The sequence below is a fragment of the Nicotiana tabacum genome, chromosome 18 (assembly GCF_000715075.1).
Source record: "Nicotiana tabacum cultivar K326 chromosome 18, ASM71507v2, whole genome shotgun sequence".
Classification (NCBI taxonomy): domain Eukaryota; kingdom Viridiplantae; phylum Streptophyta; class Magnoliopsida; order Solanales; family Solanaceae; genus Nicotiana; species Nicotiana tabacum.
Window position 1 is genome coordinate 152,523,221 of NC_134097.1, and position 18,144 is coordinate 152,541,364.

The following is an 18,144-nucleotide window of genomic DNA, read 5'->3' on the forward strand; positions in this document are numbered from 1 at the left end:
AATTCTCCGACCCAATACGTATTTGAAACGGATAAAAACGGATTTATCCGGCGATTAATATGGATATCCTTATTATCCATGGCTTCTTAAATATATTCACTTATAAGAGAATTCCTAGTCTTCCAAACCAATTTGAGACTTTACAAATGTAAAAGTTAAACACATTAGTTATCCATTTGGTTAACCATTTTCTAAGTGGATAATATGGTTCTTTATCCATATTCAACCCATTTTTAAATGGTTCATTATCCAACCCATTTTTTGATGTATAATATGGATGGATAATTGTTTTCCTTTAACCATTTTGCCACCTCTTAAGCAAAGTTTGCAAGAAACAACGGCATAGCAAATGCCATCAACTGCAATGCACTGCAGTAGAGCAATCCCAATCACCAGAACCAACACGGACAACTATGAACTTTTAATGGCAATTGCATGCATAAAGTTTGTAGTTGCATTAATCATCAGCCTTTTTGCAAATTATGCGCTGCATTAGCTTTCAAGGCCGCTACACAGCAAGATTAGTTTAAAATAAAAATGAGGGATGAACCGTGCCTCCTATTAATTTGACAAAATAAAGTTCACTCACAAACAATTACTGAACAACTTTACAAACAGAAAGATGTATTGCAGCAAAAACAGATGCCAGTTTATAATTTACCCAGAATATGTCACAACACAGGATGTCAAACAGGTGAAAGAGAAGCAGTATATGAACCGCCAAAGTACTTCACGCCCTTTAAAAAGGCAGAATTTATCTGGGCACACAATTTGGTATTTGGGATACCAAAACAGAGGCTACCGTTATCCAAGGCTTCAGTTGCTGAAACTTGTGGATCAGAACATTTCCCGCTAACACTGAGACAAGTATTCAAGCCAACCGAAGTAGGTTCTGTGATAAAACTGCAAAGCCATAAAATACCACGAAGAAAGAAAAAAAAGAATACATAAGTAAATAAATAAAACAAAACAGCATCAGTAAGATAAATTAAAACTTCTGAACAGAATACAAATACAAAAGTTGGATCGTCCAAGTATTTGGACACTACAGTAGACCTATCTTCATACTAGCAGGTTTTTTCATATTACTGAAGGATTTCTCCCAGTTGGATTTTGACATTGAAACATTTAAGTTTCAACTTTCTTTCAGTAGATCTTTTGTAACCAAAATACCAAGTATGAAATGCTGACATTCAAGGTTTTTCATGTTCCAAAATATGAAAGTTGGTGAGTTCTCAATAACCCTCCAGTTCTGAGTATCTTCTCACTTGCACTATATTGAAGACACTAGACCAAATCCACGGCCTAAGTAAAATATTAGTCTGGAAGTTCTTGGAAATATGCAACATAAAGAAGCACTTTTTTTTAGTAAGGAATACAAAGCAGCACTTTCCGGTTTTAGTTTTTTGGCGTCTATCAACTTAGCAGAACACTTCCACCTATTTAGGGGCATCATCTACTGATAGCGTTTCACTTCTCTTAGAACATCTTACAAACTTACTTTAGGGGCATCATCTGCTGATAGCATTCACTTCTCTTGGGACATCTTACCACCCCAAGGAATATCCCCTTCCAACCAGTAAAAGAACATGTTTTAATACACTACATGCAACAATATATTCTAGATAATCCATGTGAACAGTGTTTTGTAGACAGTATACCTAGCCTCAAAACTTGTGCTGTTAGAGCTGAAAGCATCACATATAGCAGAGGTTACCCATGGGGCAAGGTATCGACCCTTAATTTCAACACTATAGCACATCCCAGAAGATGGTTGCTGATTATGCTCACAAGGCACATTTGACTCCATTCCTTGAAAAGCTACCTGATCAATTCTCCTGACCTCCTTGCATCTGACCTGCAGAGTAGGTATAGTGATATCTATTTGCATTCTGGATAACACTATAACCAGCTTAAGACGGAACACATTGATAATGCAATAACAAGCTCTCGACTGAAGACATTTAGAGATTATTTTTTGTAGCATAATAAGTAATAATCAGCTTAAGACTCAGTATATTGAGAAATTATCTTTTATAAAAAGACATTACTCTTATTAGTCAACAGTGGAAAGCAAGATCTTTTGGGATAGTAAGACAGCAGGTGCAGATAATGCTTTGTGAACGTCCATCGAGCCTAGCCTCTCTATTATAAAAAAACATAGGTAGATAATAGCTTATGGCATATAAAAGAGCTAGATCACTAACAGTTTTTGTAAAAATGAAAGAGTGTGTCGTGCATGTGTGCCTGTATCACAAAGTAAGAGCAAGTCTTTGCGTGTTTTATTCAGCAAATTTTTAGTTAAACTCAACTGCCTCAAAGATTAAAACAGATTTAAGGTCTCAACTATGAACGAACAGATCAAATTTAACAAACATTCAAATATCAAGCAGACTGCGACATGCCACCTTCAATTACATATCTTATGTACAAGCATAGATATAGTTCATCCATTTATTTAGCCAAAGAAAATAGTATCTGATATCTATATTCACAGTCAAACACTTAGACAAGTGATGCTTTGTTCTGCCGCAAGCATCTTTTCTTAAGGTACTTGTATCCAATATAAATTGACAAATAAGGAAACTAACAAGATAGGGCATCCTGGACATATCATGGGTGTATCTTAATAGAAATTGATATGATATAATAAGCCCCACATCGGGAGTGACACTTAATGAAGTGCAGTAACTTATTTACTTTAAGCCTCCACTATTAGAAAAATGTGCCGCTGTTATACTACTGGTCAGCAGGTGTAGCCCTCAAATTTTCTATAGCTGCATATCCCACAGTGGCAAATTCTGAACTCTAGAATAGACTGTCATGCTCTATTTTTTTTTTCCAAGTTCAAACTAAGAAACGAGTTTGTTTTGTATTTCACAAACCCATTTATTATTACTAGTTTTAGGGGAGTGCCACAAATCTGATAGCTTATGTTTAAACGCCTAACAGAGGAAGACAGCTTATGAAGCATAAAGCCACACTGAGGCAAGTACAGGCACAATCATTGGCATGTTAAAAAAAAAAACTTTTACAGTATTCCTGTTGAATTAAGTGGCTACACATTATCTAAAAGCATAAGATAAACAAGATAGATCTATCAACAATACAACAAATGATAACGTGTGTACATTTTATTATCTTAGGGAAAATGAAATTGCTAATATGGGAGTTACTATTTACAAAATTAAAATTTTAAAAAAAGAGCATATTGGGATTGTTATCTTTCTTTTTTGATCGGTTAACCATATTGGCCCCTAAATGCCGAAATTATCCTTTGGATATAAGGTGAGAGACTCCAATCTTGGGTGAAGATTGGGAGGAAGAAAATGTTCATTGAAGGGCAAACCAAGAACAGTGTTATATTGAGCCCTCCGTTAAAGTCTTCATCACAATCAAGCAAACACACAACTGCAAATGTATATCCGGTTACAATCCATGTATTTGCTTACTACTCATACTATAATTGTCTTATAATCGTGTACTATCTCATCTCCATAAGAACGACCCCAAAGGTCATGGCTTTAACCCAACTATTCGGACAATCAAATTGAAGAAACAAGATTATGCATAAGTCTTAAACCAACCTCAGGGGCAGTGAATGCAGCATTCTCAAATGGGATACGTGAATACAACGCAGGGACGTCCACACCAGTTAGAGAAGTTAAGAAATATCTGAAAATTTGACAAAATGCTATGTAGTTTAGAGAAATTGAATATCAAAACTGTGGCATAATATGATGGAAGGGAGGATATGGAATGAAGACAACTAAACTTTTTTATTAACTATGAGCTTACCTATAGTTCAGTAGAAAATCATATAAAGAATGAACATTCTCATTTCCAGTGAATGCCAGCAGAGATTGGGGCCGGTTATCCACATCAGACATTGCACCCCGCCGCCTAGTCTGCATAAAACATTAAACTCACCAGTTGGAAAAAAAATTATTATAAACCAACAAATAAATAAGGATGTCCCCTCTACAACTTAAGCTTTTAAATCAGGTTATTCACACACTTCAACATATTAAGCAAGCAAAGGTCCTTAGTTCAGCCTACCATAACCTATAAATGAAATATTTCCATGTGTGTGGCCCAAGGAAAAAAAATCAAAAAATATTTGGGTGGGGCAGGGGGGCAATGTTGTGAACTATAAAGTGTCTCGTCTCTGGCAGTTTAAGCTGTTAAAGGAAGCAGTTGACATACTTCAACAATAAAAAAGTTTTTCATGGTAAAAGGGGAAACTGAATAATCCAATATTTGAATACACCGCGACAGTTCTTCTAGCAAGCACTAAAGTAATTTTATACATCACTATAATTACTCCAAAATTTCCACATTGAGAAAGTTAAGTTCATTAAGGCAAAGGAAACTCAGACATAACATGAAAAAAACACTCAATACTTTGGACAATTGAAGGGAAGCCTTGAAGCAACGGTCAAGTTGTCTCTGTGTGACCTATTGATCACGGGTTCAAGTCGTGGAATCAGTCACTGATGCTTGCATCAGGGCAGGCTGCCTACATCACACCTCCTTAGGGTGCAGCCTTCCTCGGACCCTGCGTGAACGCGGGATACTTTGTGCACTGGGCTGCCCTTTTTAATACTTTGTACAATTCTCCCTTTCTTAAAACTAGGCATTGACAAGTAAGTCAAAGAATCTGACATCATTAATACAAAGATTTGTAAGCAAATTTCTCTCCCGGATTTTTTTCCACGTGAGTCTCAACTACATGACAAATTTACCTGGCCCAGATTTTGTTTCTCAATCTCTGAAAGCTCAAGCAGCTCTTCTGTACTAAGTTCCTCCAATTTTGAGCGGCAAAGCGGCATAGAAAAAGAAACATCCTACCACCACAAAAGATTGCAACACATAATCAGCTTAACAAATTACATATGCAACAAAATGCATAATCACACAGCTAAAATGCATGCCCATTCAGCACTTTAGCATCACCACTTGAGTGATATTAGATAGCACATACAGGAGACAATGAAACCAGGAGTCAAATCCTAATCATCCTTCTTTACTGTTATAGCTGATAGTGTTTCCTAATCCTTCTTTTTTATGCAAGTATATGGAAGTCAATGTCGCACTTTTGTACAAGAGATGCCTTCTAAAAAGACAACTCAAATCATTAATTTTTTGCGGTTTTTGGCACAACATTCAGGATGAAGAGAGTTCATAAACTCTCTACAGGAGTAGACTTTCTTTTTTGTACAGTCACAATCCCTTCTTTTTCTTTTTCTATGGGGTGTCTTAGATCTTGTAACTCACAAGCACTCTCTTTGAGCTTGGCCAGTTTCAAAAAAACAGTTGAAGTTGTGCCCTGGACTTGTATGTCGAATAATTTATTTTCCAACTTCAATTTCAAATAGTTTTGCCCAACTTTATTTGCTTGACTCAAATGGCTGTGGAAAGCCAAAGAGTCCACTGATCAGTTATTCTATCTTGCTCCTAAAGACTTGGCACCAACTTTTGTCACTTGTTATACTGTAGTAATATACTGAGCTAGAATGCCAGCTTTATGCTTTTAGAAAAGGAAAAAAAACTTATTTCCTATCTTTTTAACACATTTTCAACAGATAGAGGTTACGTGATGCAATATTTACACACCATGCATTCGCTTCTCACTTAAAGTCCTGGGGCTATATTGTCTTTAACACCTTTTGCTTTACGGCTCCTATTTATGGACTAACATATGGAACTTCTCCACTGGAGCATGTACCAAGTTTCATAACTTGTGTAATGTTATCAGGCAATTTAAGATGCTATTCAAATCCAAACTAACATTACCTGCAAATCATTACATCATTAAAACTAGTCTAGTTGTTGAGGAGCTTAAATTGTAGAGGTTAGACCTAATCAAGTATATGAAACTTTAGTGACTCATTAGAACATCCCCGAGCTGCTCCAAGATCAATTTTTACAATCACAAACTAAAAGCATTGTATCAGCACTTTGCAGGAGGGTAACAGCAAAAACCAAATAGGCCAAAACGAGCTGGATAACAACAGAACTGTGCTTGAAGAATACCATGAAGAAATAAGCAAAATAAGAAGTACCATCAAGCCATCATCTTACATGTTCTTTGAGTGATGACCTCAAACCACGGGTTGACTGAGATATATATGCATTGCAAATGCAGTTTTCCTCAGAATAAGAACTGGTGAACATGACCACAAATTGAGCTGTGCAGACTGCAAAGTTAAAAACAGAGAGAGAACATGAATACATAGAATTCAAATCACTACAATGAAGCAAAAAAAAGGTATTCCCACTATTTCATTTTATATGACGGAAGTCATTCATTTTGGAACAGGCTAATAAGGAAAGAGTGCAATATAAAATTGAACAAAGGGAATGACTTTTAAGCTGCCAAGAAACTGTATCCACAAACAATTGCATCTTTATTTAGTTTTACAGAGTTATTACAACAGAAAATTAAAATCAGATTGTTTAGTTTATGTTAATTAGATTCTATATCACCTCATCCAAAGAGATCTAATCTAATTCAGGTGTTACCCTTTCTGGACTTTTGGGAGCAAAGAAGGGTAGTCAGGCAAATAAATACAATCATGGAAGAAGTGACAGGCAAGTACCAATGGCTGTCATTTACATCACCATTGGATAGTTCTTCAATGGACACGGCAATGCGAACTTTTGTATGTGTTTTTAAATTGTCTCAGAGTAGCGCTCTTAAAGGCAAGTATGTATAAGTAGGGGTGGCAATTTGAGCCCAAACCCATCCCACCCGCCAGAGATTAATGGGTTGGGCTACAAACATTTTAGCTCATGGGGCTATTTGGGCTTGAGCCCAAATTAACCCATTATTTTTATAGCCCATTCTGACCCATAAAGTAGCCCAAATACAACCCATGAAACTCACCTAAAACAAAAGGATCTCAACCCAACTTATCTAAAAATTTACTTAGTTGCCCCAATTTTACTTTTTTTTTTTTGTATCCTAAAACAAAAGGATCTCAACCCAACTTATCTAAAAATTTACTTAGTTGCCCCAATTTTACTCTTTTTTTTTGTATTTTCAATTTTCTGTTTTTTCGTTTTTCTGCACCACCCACCTCACCTCCCGCAAACCCCCTCAAAAACAATTTATTTTACTTATTTTTTTTGTATTCTTAATTTTCCGTTTTTTTGTTTTCTTGCACCACCCACTCACCCCAACCCACCTGCAAAATATTTTTCAACTTACACATTTTAAATACTAATTTGTTATTTAAGAAAATATATTTTGATTCTGAAAATACTAGTATTTATTTACCTTTTATACATATGATGTATTACAGGTTATGTATAAAAGGCTATGTTTATGCAAGATGAGCATGGTTCTAAAACATGTGTCAAGTTGGGCGGGTTGGGCTATGACCCATTGTTTAGCTCATCTTGACCCAGCCCATCTTAGCCCAAAGGGGCTGGGTTGGGCAATGACCCATTTATTGACCAAACCCATCTTGACCCGCCCAAATTCAGCACAACCCGCCCATTTGCCACCCCTATGTATAAGCCAATAAGCTGAAGACCAGACCTTTAGACCTAGGAGTTAACTAACATCACAACTCACAAGTACCAAAAACCAAAAAAGTTAAACAATGATCATTAACACATAATAATGGAAAATACATATGAAAAAGGAGGGAAAAATAGATAGTAGAACCATGGATTCCGTGTAAAACAGAACCTGCCGTAATCACTTCAAATAGTTTCTCTATGATTACAAGTAACATAACTAGGCTGAAAATAGGTACATGTCTGTTAAAAACTCCTTGTAGACCAATATCAGAGACTCTACTGGTAAGACCCAATTGCCTAATCAAGTAATAATATCATAAAGAATTCATTTATTGCATTTCTCCCTTTTCTAAGTTGCAGATGTCCATCCTAAATCACCACTATTTATAAGTGTGAAGTCTCATGAAATGCGAAGAGAATAAAAAGTTAAAAACTGTATGCCAGTTATTAGTGGCACATGAAGGTGGTAACTAAAATGACACTTACCGTAGAAGATGCTGCAAACATTCTTCCGAAGCATGTAATATAAACTTCGAAAGGAATCCTGCCATGCTAGCTGCCTTTCGCTTAAAAAGTCCAGTTGCCCTAGGATTAAAAGTAAAAATTCTACAGTCAGGAGGAAAGATAGCAAGCAAAAGGTAGGACTATACAGAAGAATCCAGCAAATACCTCCCATTGAAGCAGACAATGTTAAAGTTGATATAACTGAAGGCGGTAGAGGAGACTGCGGATACATCCAGGAATGCAATGACCAATGATTAACTGCTTGGGAAACAGAATTCATTTCAGAAAAGCAGGTCATCTTTTGACCGGTGGAACAATTCGAGGATGTAAACCTCGCCACCACATTGCCGGTGCCACAATTGATCAATCTATGAAACCTACAGGATTATACGAGACACAATTAACCTTAAAAACACAACACCGAGGAACACAATTCAAAGTAATAAGACATGCAGCAACACTTGTCTTTTTTTGGGGACACAGTTCATGGCATGGTCACTTGGTCAGAGAAAATGTTATGTACATCTCTCACTTGTTAAATGGTTATGCCACTTGGTTTAGTTAAGTGACATGCCATCAAGTATTACTTTAGCATGTGATAACTTAAGAGAACTTGTAAACTCTCAGGAAAGAAATTGTATGCATCAGATACTGCATTATAAACCTAAAACACTTAGAGCAATATCATAAACAAGCTCTATAACTCCAGATCCAAATAGTGCGGGACTGCGGGTATTTCAAAACATCTTGCCTTATTGGTGGAAAAATAAACTTCCAGAGACGCACAAATTCTTTCGTGCTAAAACCAAGAGAAAACAGATTCCTTATAAGTTGTAACAGGAGCTCAACATTTATGAGTTCAACTAAGGAATACAATGCATATGGACAGTTTTTCCAACAAATAAATGTAGACATGCGTCGATACTAAAATGACTCATTATATAACAAAATCAATCAAGTCATCGCTCACCAGTTGATGGAAGATGCAGACACAACTCGTATATTAGTTTTCATCGTCAGATCCAACGGGGTCATCTTACATGGGACATGGAGTTCTGAGGAGAAAATTTTTGACCTTGAACCACCATCTGGTTCAGAGGATTCAGCAATTTTAGCAGAAGCAACTTGATGCTCATGGGTAGCCAGTCCTCTTAAGGCTTTATCCTATCAATAGAAGATAAAAGGTTAATCCTTAGCTTTCTCTAAGTATAAAGAGCGTTGAAAAAAAAAGTATACAGAGCAATTAAAGAGGATAGATGCTGGTAATAGTAAGTACCATATCAATAGTAGACAAGCCATGTGCATCTACACCACCCAGTGACAGCTCTGTGACGCTGCGGAAGGTATTTTCATTGCACCTTTGACTTGTGCTACAAGTTTTGGTTGCACAATCTTTTCCACTTACAGTTGAAGGAAGAAAGGATTCTGGGCTTTCAATGACAATATATGAAAAAATCATTAAATGAGCAGAATACATTCCTACAATATTTAATACTATTCTACATAATTACAATTTCAATTGCTGTTGATTCTCAGCAGGAAATGCTGAAGGCACAGAAGATTTTTTAATACTACCACTTTGCTCTGCTGGAAAACTTTCCTGCCAGAGAGAAGAAATAAAGATACTTAAGTAGTGAGGGAAAACACAAAAAGAAGTCGGTCGAAGCATTTGCTGAATTACATAGATTCCAAATAAAAGTACCGCGACAATAAGTAAACTCACCTTGACATTTTCTTTCCTCAAAATCAAATTTAGCCTGATGCTGTTTTTTCTGACAGGAAATAACTCATCCACACGAGTATCGACATATCTTGGGTTCTTCGATACATCAGATATCTTGGACCCCGGGAAAACACCATTGCTTTCAAACAAGTGGATGGACTTTGTTAGTTGCAATTAAAAAGTTATAAGAGAAATGGAAACAAAAATTACCTCATAGAGCCACCAATTGGGGCTGATGATTCATCCACGGGTTGTGTAGTATTCTTTCTCTTCAATTGCTCTCCCTGTCATATTCAGTGTGTCAAAAGAAAAAGTGAAGAAAAGCACCAAGGTTTACTAGATCTACAAAGATGCAATTTAAATTTTCTAAGTCACATTTCATGACTAACTATATATATTAACTTTCTTATATTATTCTTAATCACCAACATGTGGGATTTTACTGGGTATGTTGTTTGTTTTCTTAATCACCAACATATTCATTTATATTGCTTCCTTAACAAATAAAATTCACTTGCCAATTATATTTACTGCCTAGTGTGCACTCTTCAAGACAAAGCCTATGGGCGATGAGGCACACGCCTTAACATCCTCGTGCCCACACCAATGTGCCGTATAAGCAAAGCCACCAAGGGCCTATGCTACACGCTTCAAAGAGCATGCCCCCAGCGAGCTTTTACTATAATAGTCATTCACGTATGTTGAAAGCCAATACGTACCTCCATATATACCATTTGTATTAACAAATAAAAGTACTTTAAAAGGGCAATACATGTGAAAATCACACACCATCTTCACATGACTAACATAAATATTGCATGTATGATTGTATGTGCACAAGATCAGACGGGAAATGATAACATGACATGAGCTAAGGCACATTCTTTTGCATCTAGAACTACAACATTATTCAGTGAACATCTCAATTGATCATACCACGAGAAGAGAAAATTAGTCATGTTTTGAAAGTAGAACCTACTTGATGTAAGAATACAACCACCCCAAAGCAATTACTCAACTTTCATTGCACTCCAGTTTAGGCTTAAAATTGGAAGGAAAAGGTAACCATTTATCAATAGTTTGAATGCACACCAAATTAAAGTAATGTTCAATCATTTAAGCGACCATTTATATTTTCCTTTTCTTTGATTTGCTAGCTAAACTTAAATGTTTACACTCTTTGATTGACTTTCTGAAAAAAAAAACTGGAAACAATACGCAACTCTAACTTCTTCATCCTCCCTCAGCTGACACGTACACAAACCAGAAGATATTCCTCATCAAATTATGTTGCCGAACCATTTTCTCTTACCACCCCTCTATTCCTTTATCCCTCCCTGGACACGCATAAAAAATCTCAGATGACATGCACAATTCCTGTTACAGCTGCACCAATAAGTCAAATGCAGGCAGCCTTATTCTCCATTGTAATGGCTGGAGATGAACCCATCTCCTTCCAGCAACTTCTCCTCACAAAATATATGATCTAAACAGAGATATGGAAGTTTGCAGGATTGCTTTTGAAAGCAAGAACAGATTGGAGAAGTAACATTCATTCAACTACTTCTCCAAATATCCTTCAATTGTGGTGCATGTGCATCAGGCCTCAGGTATTGTCGGTGCTCACAGCTACAAGGGTGCAGTGTTTGCCTGTTTGGTGTTTGCCTATTTGGTGGTTGTAGAGAAAGACGCTCATGGATGCCCATGGTGAGAGATTTGTTCTACTTACAAAATTCAAAAAAAAAAAAGATAGTTTTTTGTCAAATTTTAATTGTAAATTTAACCAATACGTTTAATTTCAACTATATTGTAAGAGTTTCTTTCAAAATAAAAGCAAAAAGAAACTTGTGCGTCATATGCACTGATATGGATAGTGTAATGGAGGAATAAAATAACGTTTAGGGCTTAACTTTTCTGCACTTATATGGATAATGTAAAACTGTTTTACACAATTAGGTTATGATCACTACAACATGTGACTATCCAAAATAAGTCTAGTCTGGTATCTTGAAAATAAAGTAAATAACTTGCTATAATAGGTAGGTTAAAGTGCAATGTAAAAAGTATAATGTAAAAAACTTTTTATATTGTAAGAGAATATAAGTTAAAATCTTGGTTTTAATACAGGTAAAGAGGTTACTAACCACTCCATTTGTCCCATTTTATGTGATTAGTTTGACTAGGCACAGAGTTTAAAGACATACTTTTGAAACTTGTGAACTAAAACAAGGCATAAATATTTGTGTGGCTAACTCATCACATTAAAGGTAAAATGAAAAGTTTAAAATTAAATTATTTCTAAATACATAGAGATAATGATCTCATACAAGGCCCAATTGATGGACAAGTGAGTGAAGTTATACATACAAGGCCTAACTAACAAATGCTCTCTTCACCCACAAAATAATCACATAATCTCTCATTCTTATGTTCATCTCATTTAAATTACACATATAGCCATAAAGAATTCTACTTTCATATTTAAAAAGCTGACTAAAAATAAATTGGGAAAAGAGGTACTCACGCGTAACTCAGATGGAGTTTTTCGTTTCACTGTGGTGGCAGTGACCTTAGAACCACCACCCCCACCAAATTTAAGTGCATTTGATGGATGTACGGGACCCGCAGCAGCAACCTTCGCCATCTTCTCTAACTTTAACTAACAAATAACTTCTTCAGATATCACTAATCAAAAAGAAAAACACAGAAATCAGATACCAAAAAATGGTCAACAAATATTATAATCAGTAAAATCACACAAGTGATGTTAATATATCGTAATATACATCTTTTATAAGCTTTTTATTGAATTCATTTGATTTAGCATTTAGGGCAGTGAAACAATAGCGATTTACCTGAGATTTAATCAAAACCTAAGAATCGTACAAGTTCCGAATCATTAGCGATTGCCCTAAATCCAATAAGAGGGAAATTTGCGGCTTTCGGAGAAAGGTTGACCCACGTAGAAGTGATGTTTCCGGTGGGGTAGGGGGAGTTTTGGGGAAGAGGAGAAGTGAAGTGGGAAAATAAAAAGGGGGAGAGGGGAATTTTGGGGGATTTGAACGATTTCAATTTCCCTCGCAACTTTTCGGGCTGACGGCAGCAGACTGGGTATGGGCGATAATTTCACTTTAAACTGCCTCGCTCTATGTTATTTTTCGTAGCGCAATAACAATTCCATTGCACGAATATATATATTAACTACTAGTCTCAAAGTATTCTATCTCAATGGTCAGATAAATACCCAGTATCGGCATAACCAACAAGATCGGGATTGCAATCATCGCCATAAAATAAGCTCATATCGGTAGTCCCTTTTAGATACCGCAATACGTGTTTGATTCCATTCCAATATCTCATTGTAGAAGCAGAGCAATATCTTGCTAAGACATTAGCTAAAAAAATTATATTAGGCTTTGTAGTGTTAGCAAGATATATCATTGCACCAATTGCACTAAGATATGACATTTCAGGACCAAGAAGGATCTTTATTTATATCGAATGATATCACAACTATCGGGATACTCAATGGATGTGCTTTATCCACATAGAATCGCTTTAAAATCTTTTCAGTGTATGTTGATTGATGGAAAAAATTCCATCTTTCATATATTCAATTTGTAGGCTAAGACAAACTTTTATCTTTTCAAGATCTTTCATTTCAAACTCTATCTTTTAAACAGTCTAATGCTTTAGTAAGCTCCCCCGGAGTTCCAATGATATTTAATCATCAACATACATGGCGATTATAACAAATTCAGATCTAGATCTTTTTATAAAAACACAAGGACAAATTCAATCATTCTTGTACCCTTCTTTCAACAGGTACTCACTCAGACGATTATACCACATACACCCTGATTGTTTCAATCTGTATAAGGATTTTTGAAACATTATTTAATAAATTTCTTAGAAACCTTAATATTCTTCAGAGCAATTAAATCCTTCAATGATTTCCATTATTCGCATATCAAGTTTTTCATGTATTGCCACATTAAAACCTGAAATGACTATATCCATATAGTCAATGTGAGGATATTTACTAATTTTCTTGTGCCACAAATCGTCTTTATGTCTATCGACTTGAACTTTTCACACAAGAACACATTTATACCCCCATTGACTTTATACTTTCAGGTGTTGGGACTATCCGTCCAACTTCACATTGTTATAGACCATTTTAAACTGGTTAAAATAAGGTACAACATATGGGCAATTTCAAATTTGATTGAAGTTAAAGAGTCGCCACCTAATTAATTATGGTGAATTAGGACACCTAATGTTGATTAAAGTAATTTAAAGAATAACTTTGTTAATGGTCTACTTAACCTAAAGGTTCTAGGTAAGGGTTCAATTAATTTAAAGCGAAGGTTTTTAAAGCACCCTTTAAGATCCATTTTAAATGGTTAACAGACCGAGTAAACCACCAATGTGTTTTTGTTATAGTATGTGGGAATAACTTATCTAAAAATGGCATTCCTAATAATATATCTTTATTTGTGAATTCATAACTATATATTTCTTCTACGGTTAATATTTTATCCCATATTTGTATTTTTAGATTCTTTGCTTTGTATGTTATCATACTTCCCTCATTGTTAAATCCTGTTACTACTATGGGGTTTTTTAGCTTTTCCCATTTATTTTCTGGTAGACAATTATGTTTACACATGTTAGCTTCTGCTCCTGTACTTAAATTAATTAAGGCTGAATATTGAGTGTTGAGAGTCATTTAAAGGATCCAGATTCGATGTCTAAACTCCAAAAAAATCATGTTGAGATCTGAAAGAAAAACTGATTTGGACGTGTATTTTACAAATATTTTCGATTAAAGTAGGTCAAGACGTAAAGAAACGTGATTTGAAAACGTCATTATATCTTCACTTGGAAACGTAATAGGAAAAACCATTTCTGGTGAAGATGGATGTAAACTTGACTGACTTCAAGTGAAAGGTCTAGTTTTTAAGTCTTTTAAAATGCTACTATAATCCTTTAATTTCATGATCTAACATTAATATTCTCTAAAGCTATATATGCAAGATAATTAAAAAACCACAAATATGCTATACTTAAATCATCACACACGGAACGTAAACAAATACAAATAACACATTAGTAGTCAAAACACATAAAGTATAAGGCAAGGTTAATCAGCAAGATATGAAAGGGAATATCCGCTATTTTCTCTCGCAACTCCTCGATTTCTCTGTTCGATTGTGTTTCAGAAGAGCGAGCGAAATAGTGAAGAGGAATGAAGAAGAGATGCAAGTTCTTATTCCAACGGCGATGTCGAGTCACATTGAATCCCTCATTGGGACTCTTTGCACTCCGTCGATCATGCAAAACAAGAGAAAGATAAAAGAAAAATGGGTAAAAGGAATCTAATTCAAATAATCATGGAAGAAAAAAAATGCCTAAAGTAAAACATCGTATAACTTTATAAAATTGCGCCATAACAGATACTACAACATCTCATATTAATAGAAAAGACAAAGAACCTAAATCTACCTAACAAAAATTAAATCTTACACATTCACAAGAAACGGACAAAGGAAGGGGTACTATTGTTGTACAATTTTAAAAGTTTTTAAACTACCTAACAGAAATTAAGGGAGTTTTTCCAATTAAAGTGACATTAATCGAAATGGGATTATTTAATTTAATTTCAGAGTCGCCACTTGGAATAGTTTATTTGGGTGTCCCAAGTCACCGGTTTATTTTAAATCCCAAATCGAGGAAAATTTCGACTTTATTAAAAAGTCTCCGAACCAGAAATTCTAGATAAGGAATTCTGTTAACCCGGGAGAAGGTGTTAGACATTCCCGCGTTCCGTGGTTCTAGCACGGTCACTTAAACTATTAATAATTGGCCTATTATCTGATTAATTGCATGTTTTAAACCTATTATGCATTTTTAACTTTATTACCGATTTTAATTATTTTAAACCGCTTTTTAGGATTTATGGAATTATTTCTTGAACAAGTTACGATTGTCGTACCCTTGCCGTTATGGAACACATCGCAAATCACGCTACATGAAATGCACCCGCGATTTACGACATGTTTATTTTTATTAATGTTTGAAGTTGTTATGATCGGGTCACGTGAAATGTGCACCCAAATTTGGGAATTAGGTATCATGATTATGCCATGGGAACCGTACCTGTAGTCACGATGATTTATTAATCGCGCCTAAAGCAAACTACGAAATTCATTGCTTGGAGACCAAACTTCCTTTTCATTTTTCACAACATCCCTGAGATAATTCGACTAACACAGGAGAACAAGTACTGAGAATCTAGAGACCATTATAATCTAGATATTCTGTATTTTAGTTGTGTTTATCTTCATTATAAACAAGACGAACCAGACATAACCAATCAATTGAAAGAACCAAACCTTGAAATTAGAAACCACGTATGTCAAAAACCTGGCTTCACTAGTCGACAACTAACAACTCACTTGCCAAGAAGTGCTAAAGCCAGAATGAAGATTGCTTTACCATATGGAGAACAAGAAGTACATACGTGGGAATTCTAATTCACATAAAGCAGATTTCACTTCAACAAATTGTAAAGATGCTTGAATATCTCATTGTAAAGCAACGATCCACGACTAAGATTATCAAGTGATGCAAGTATATGTCACTGTAATTATACTTGTTCTCCGAGAAATCTTTGTTGGCAGCCCCTTCCAACAATCAACGGCTTACAGAGTTCACATCAAGCCTTTTAATTACAATCCTTAATGAAATCAACAAGGAATAAGTAATTTTACTATAATTACAGCATTTATAACAATGTCCAAACATAAACAGAAGATGCTCAGCTCTTAATTCAAGTCTGCCAATCCCACAGTTCATTCAATCCGACTTTTGGCTTCAAATATAACAGCCTGACCAATTAATGACTAAGTCTGTAAGTCACAACTATACAAGACAAGAACAAAACTCTTCTCATCACCCATTACTACACAGCTTTTTATCAAACATAAGGATCACAATTTCATTTTAATTAAAACTCATGCTTAACAATCAGGATATGCAAATCAGCAAACAAAAAAACATTAAACTTAGCATGTAAGAACATGATTCACGTTTCACATACTGTCAGTCCAAAATGAACACGTTGTCATTTGATTCGAATGATGAATACATAATCAGAAGAGTGATTAATACCTGGAAAGCAGTAGTAAGACTTTAAAATAGCCAAATAAAGGCCAGAAATAACATCAAATTGGGGTTCAGCTATTAATTGAAGGAGGAACAGCAACAAACAGCAGAAAATCCAAGCTGAATCCACTTCGAAACCCAGAAATGCAAGAGAAAACTACAGCTCTCTAAATAGCTACAGCTTATGAATTGTTTTCAGTATTTCCATACCTAAGTTTTTTTTTGAATTTTTTCGTTTTGAATTTCAGGCTGCTATTGTGTGTGTGTGTGTGTGTGAAGTGAGAAATGGGTGAGAATCAGGTGAGAGATGAATGACTTCTCTGAATACGAGAGTGTGTTTTCTGCAGATGAGGTGCGACTGAGTTCTTTTTTGCGAAGATGGAGATGGTTCTGTGTTTTTGAGAGCAAGGGGTTAGAGGGGGGTCTTGGGCTGGTTCAGGTCGCGGGCTGGGGTGGAGTTTGGTTTGGTTTGGTTTGGTTTGGATTGAATTGGATGATTAAAAATCAATTGTACCATTTAGGAATTAGCCCAATTTAAAAATAAGACCGAGAAATTTAAAAATAGCCAGATTTACAACTGGTCATTCAAAAATAGCCCAATTTCAAAAGTAATCGAAATTTAGCCACTTTTCATGTAAAGATAAATCTGAGCGAAAACACTGTTCAAAACCCAGAAAATACGCCCGTATATTATACTGGATGTTACAACCTATATCCACATGTGTTAGTTCATGCCATATATTAGTTAACATAAATACAAGAAGGAATTATCTTTGAGATGATAAGAAATCAATCCTATTGGTCTTAAGTGATACAAGAGTGTATAAGGGTGATTAACAAGTATTAGAAGTTAAATGAATCAAGGATGTTGTAACTCGTATTTTCAGGTAAATCTAGTGGTGCTTAATACACTCAAGAGGTCATGTATTAAGGTATTTTAATCATATAATATCTGTATCATAAGTCTTGAAGTCAAACGAGTTATGAAACAAAAGTCGACAAAAGTTGTCGCAACTTAGGTTCATAATTTTACTTAAATATTAGGTCAAATGTTTCTAATCTTTTCTCCTAATTTACAAGGAATTACGGGGTGATCTACCAACCAAATTAAATATCTATGACTCTAGTTTCCAACGCATTAAACCGTTCATCGATACGATCTCGGAGTAGAGAGATATTCGTATTTTTGCGAGACTGCGCCAAGCACCTCTCTATGG

General features: G+C 35.4%; 1 protein-coding gene across 2 annotated transcripts; it reads right to left on the bottom strand.

Moving 5' to 3' along the window:
• Nucleotides 1-525: 525 nt before the first annotated feature.
• On the bottom strand, nt 526-17,375 carry LOC107832270 (uncharacterized). Of its 2 annotated transcripts, XM_075237514.1 has the most exons (16): nt 16,934-17,375; nt 12,282-12,442; nt 9,968-10,041; nt 9,758-9,896; nt 9,546-9,634; nt 9,311-9,464; nt 9,005-9,198; nt 8,200-8,411; nt 8,017-8,115; nt 6,085-6,200; nt 4,746-4,847; nt 3,799-3,908; nt 3,588-3,675; nt 1,662-1,858; nt 1,502-1,569; nt 723-903 (listed from the first exon to the last, which is right to left on the bottom strand). In XM_075237514.1, the coding sequence occupies exons 2-15, from the start codon at nt 12,399-12,401 to the stop codon at nt 1,548-1,550; spliced, it is 1,716 nt and encodes a 571-aa protein (XP_075093615.1). In that variant the 5' UTR covers nt 12,402-12,442; nt 16,934-17,375; the 3' UTR covers nt 723-903; nt 1,502-1,547. The 2 variants fall into 2 exon arrangements, with proteins under 2 accessions (XP_075093614.1, XP_075093615.1); XM_075237513.1 differs by lacking the exon at nt 1,502-1,569 and having other exon boundaries at nt 526-903.
• Nucleotides 17,376-18,144: the final 769 nt, after the last annotated feature.

Excerpts from the sequence above, each read along its gene's own strand:
- LOC107832270 (XM_075237513.1), bottom strand. The coding sequence starts at position 12,401 with ATGGCGAAGGTTGCTGCTGCGGGTCCCGTACATCCATCAAATGCACTT. Across the intron at positions 9,897-9,967 it reads CCAATTGGTGGCTCTATGAG|CAATGGTGTTTTCCCGGGGT; the intron begins GTAATTTTTGTT and ends CTTGTTTGAAAG. Across the intron at positions 4,848-6,084 it reads GGTCATCACTCAAAGAACAT|GATGTTTCTTTTTCTATGCC; the intron begins GTAAGATGATGG and ends TTGTGGTGGTAG.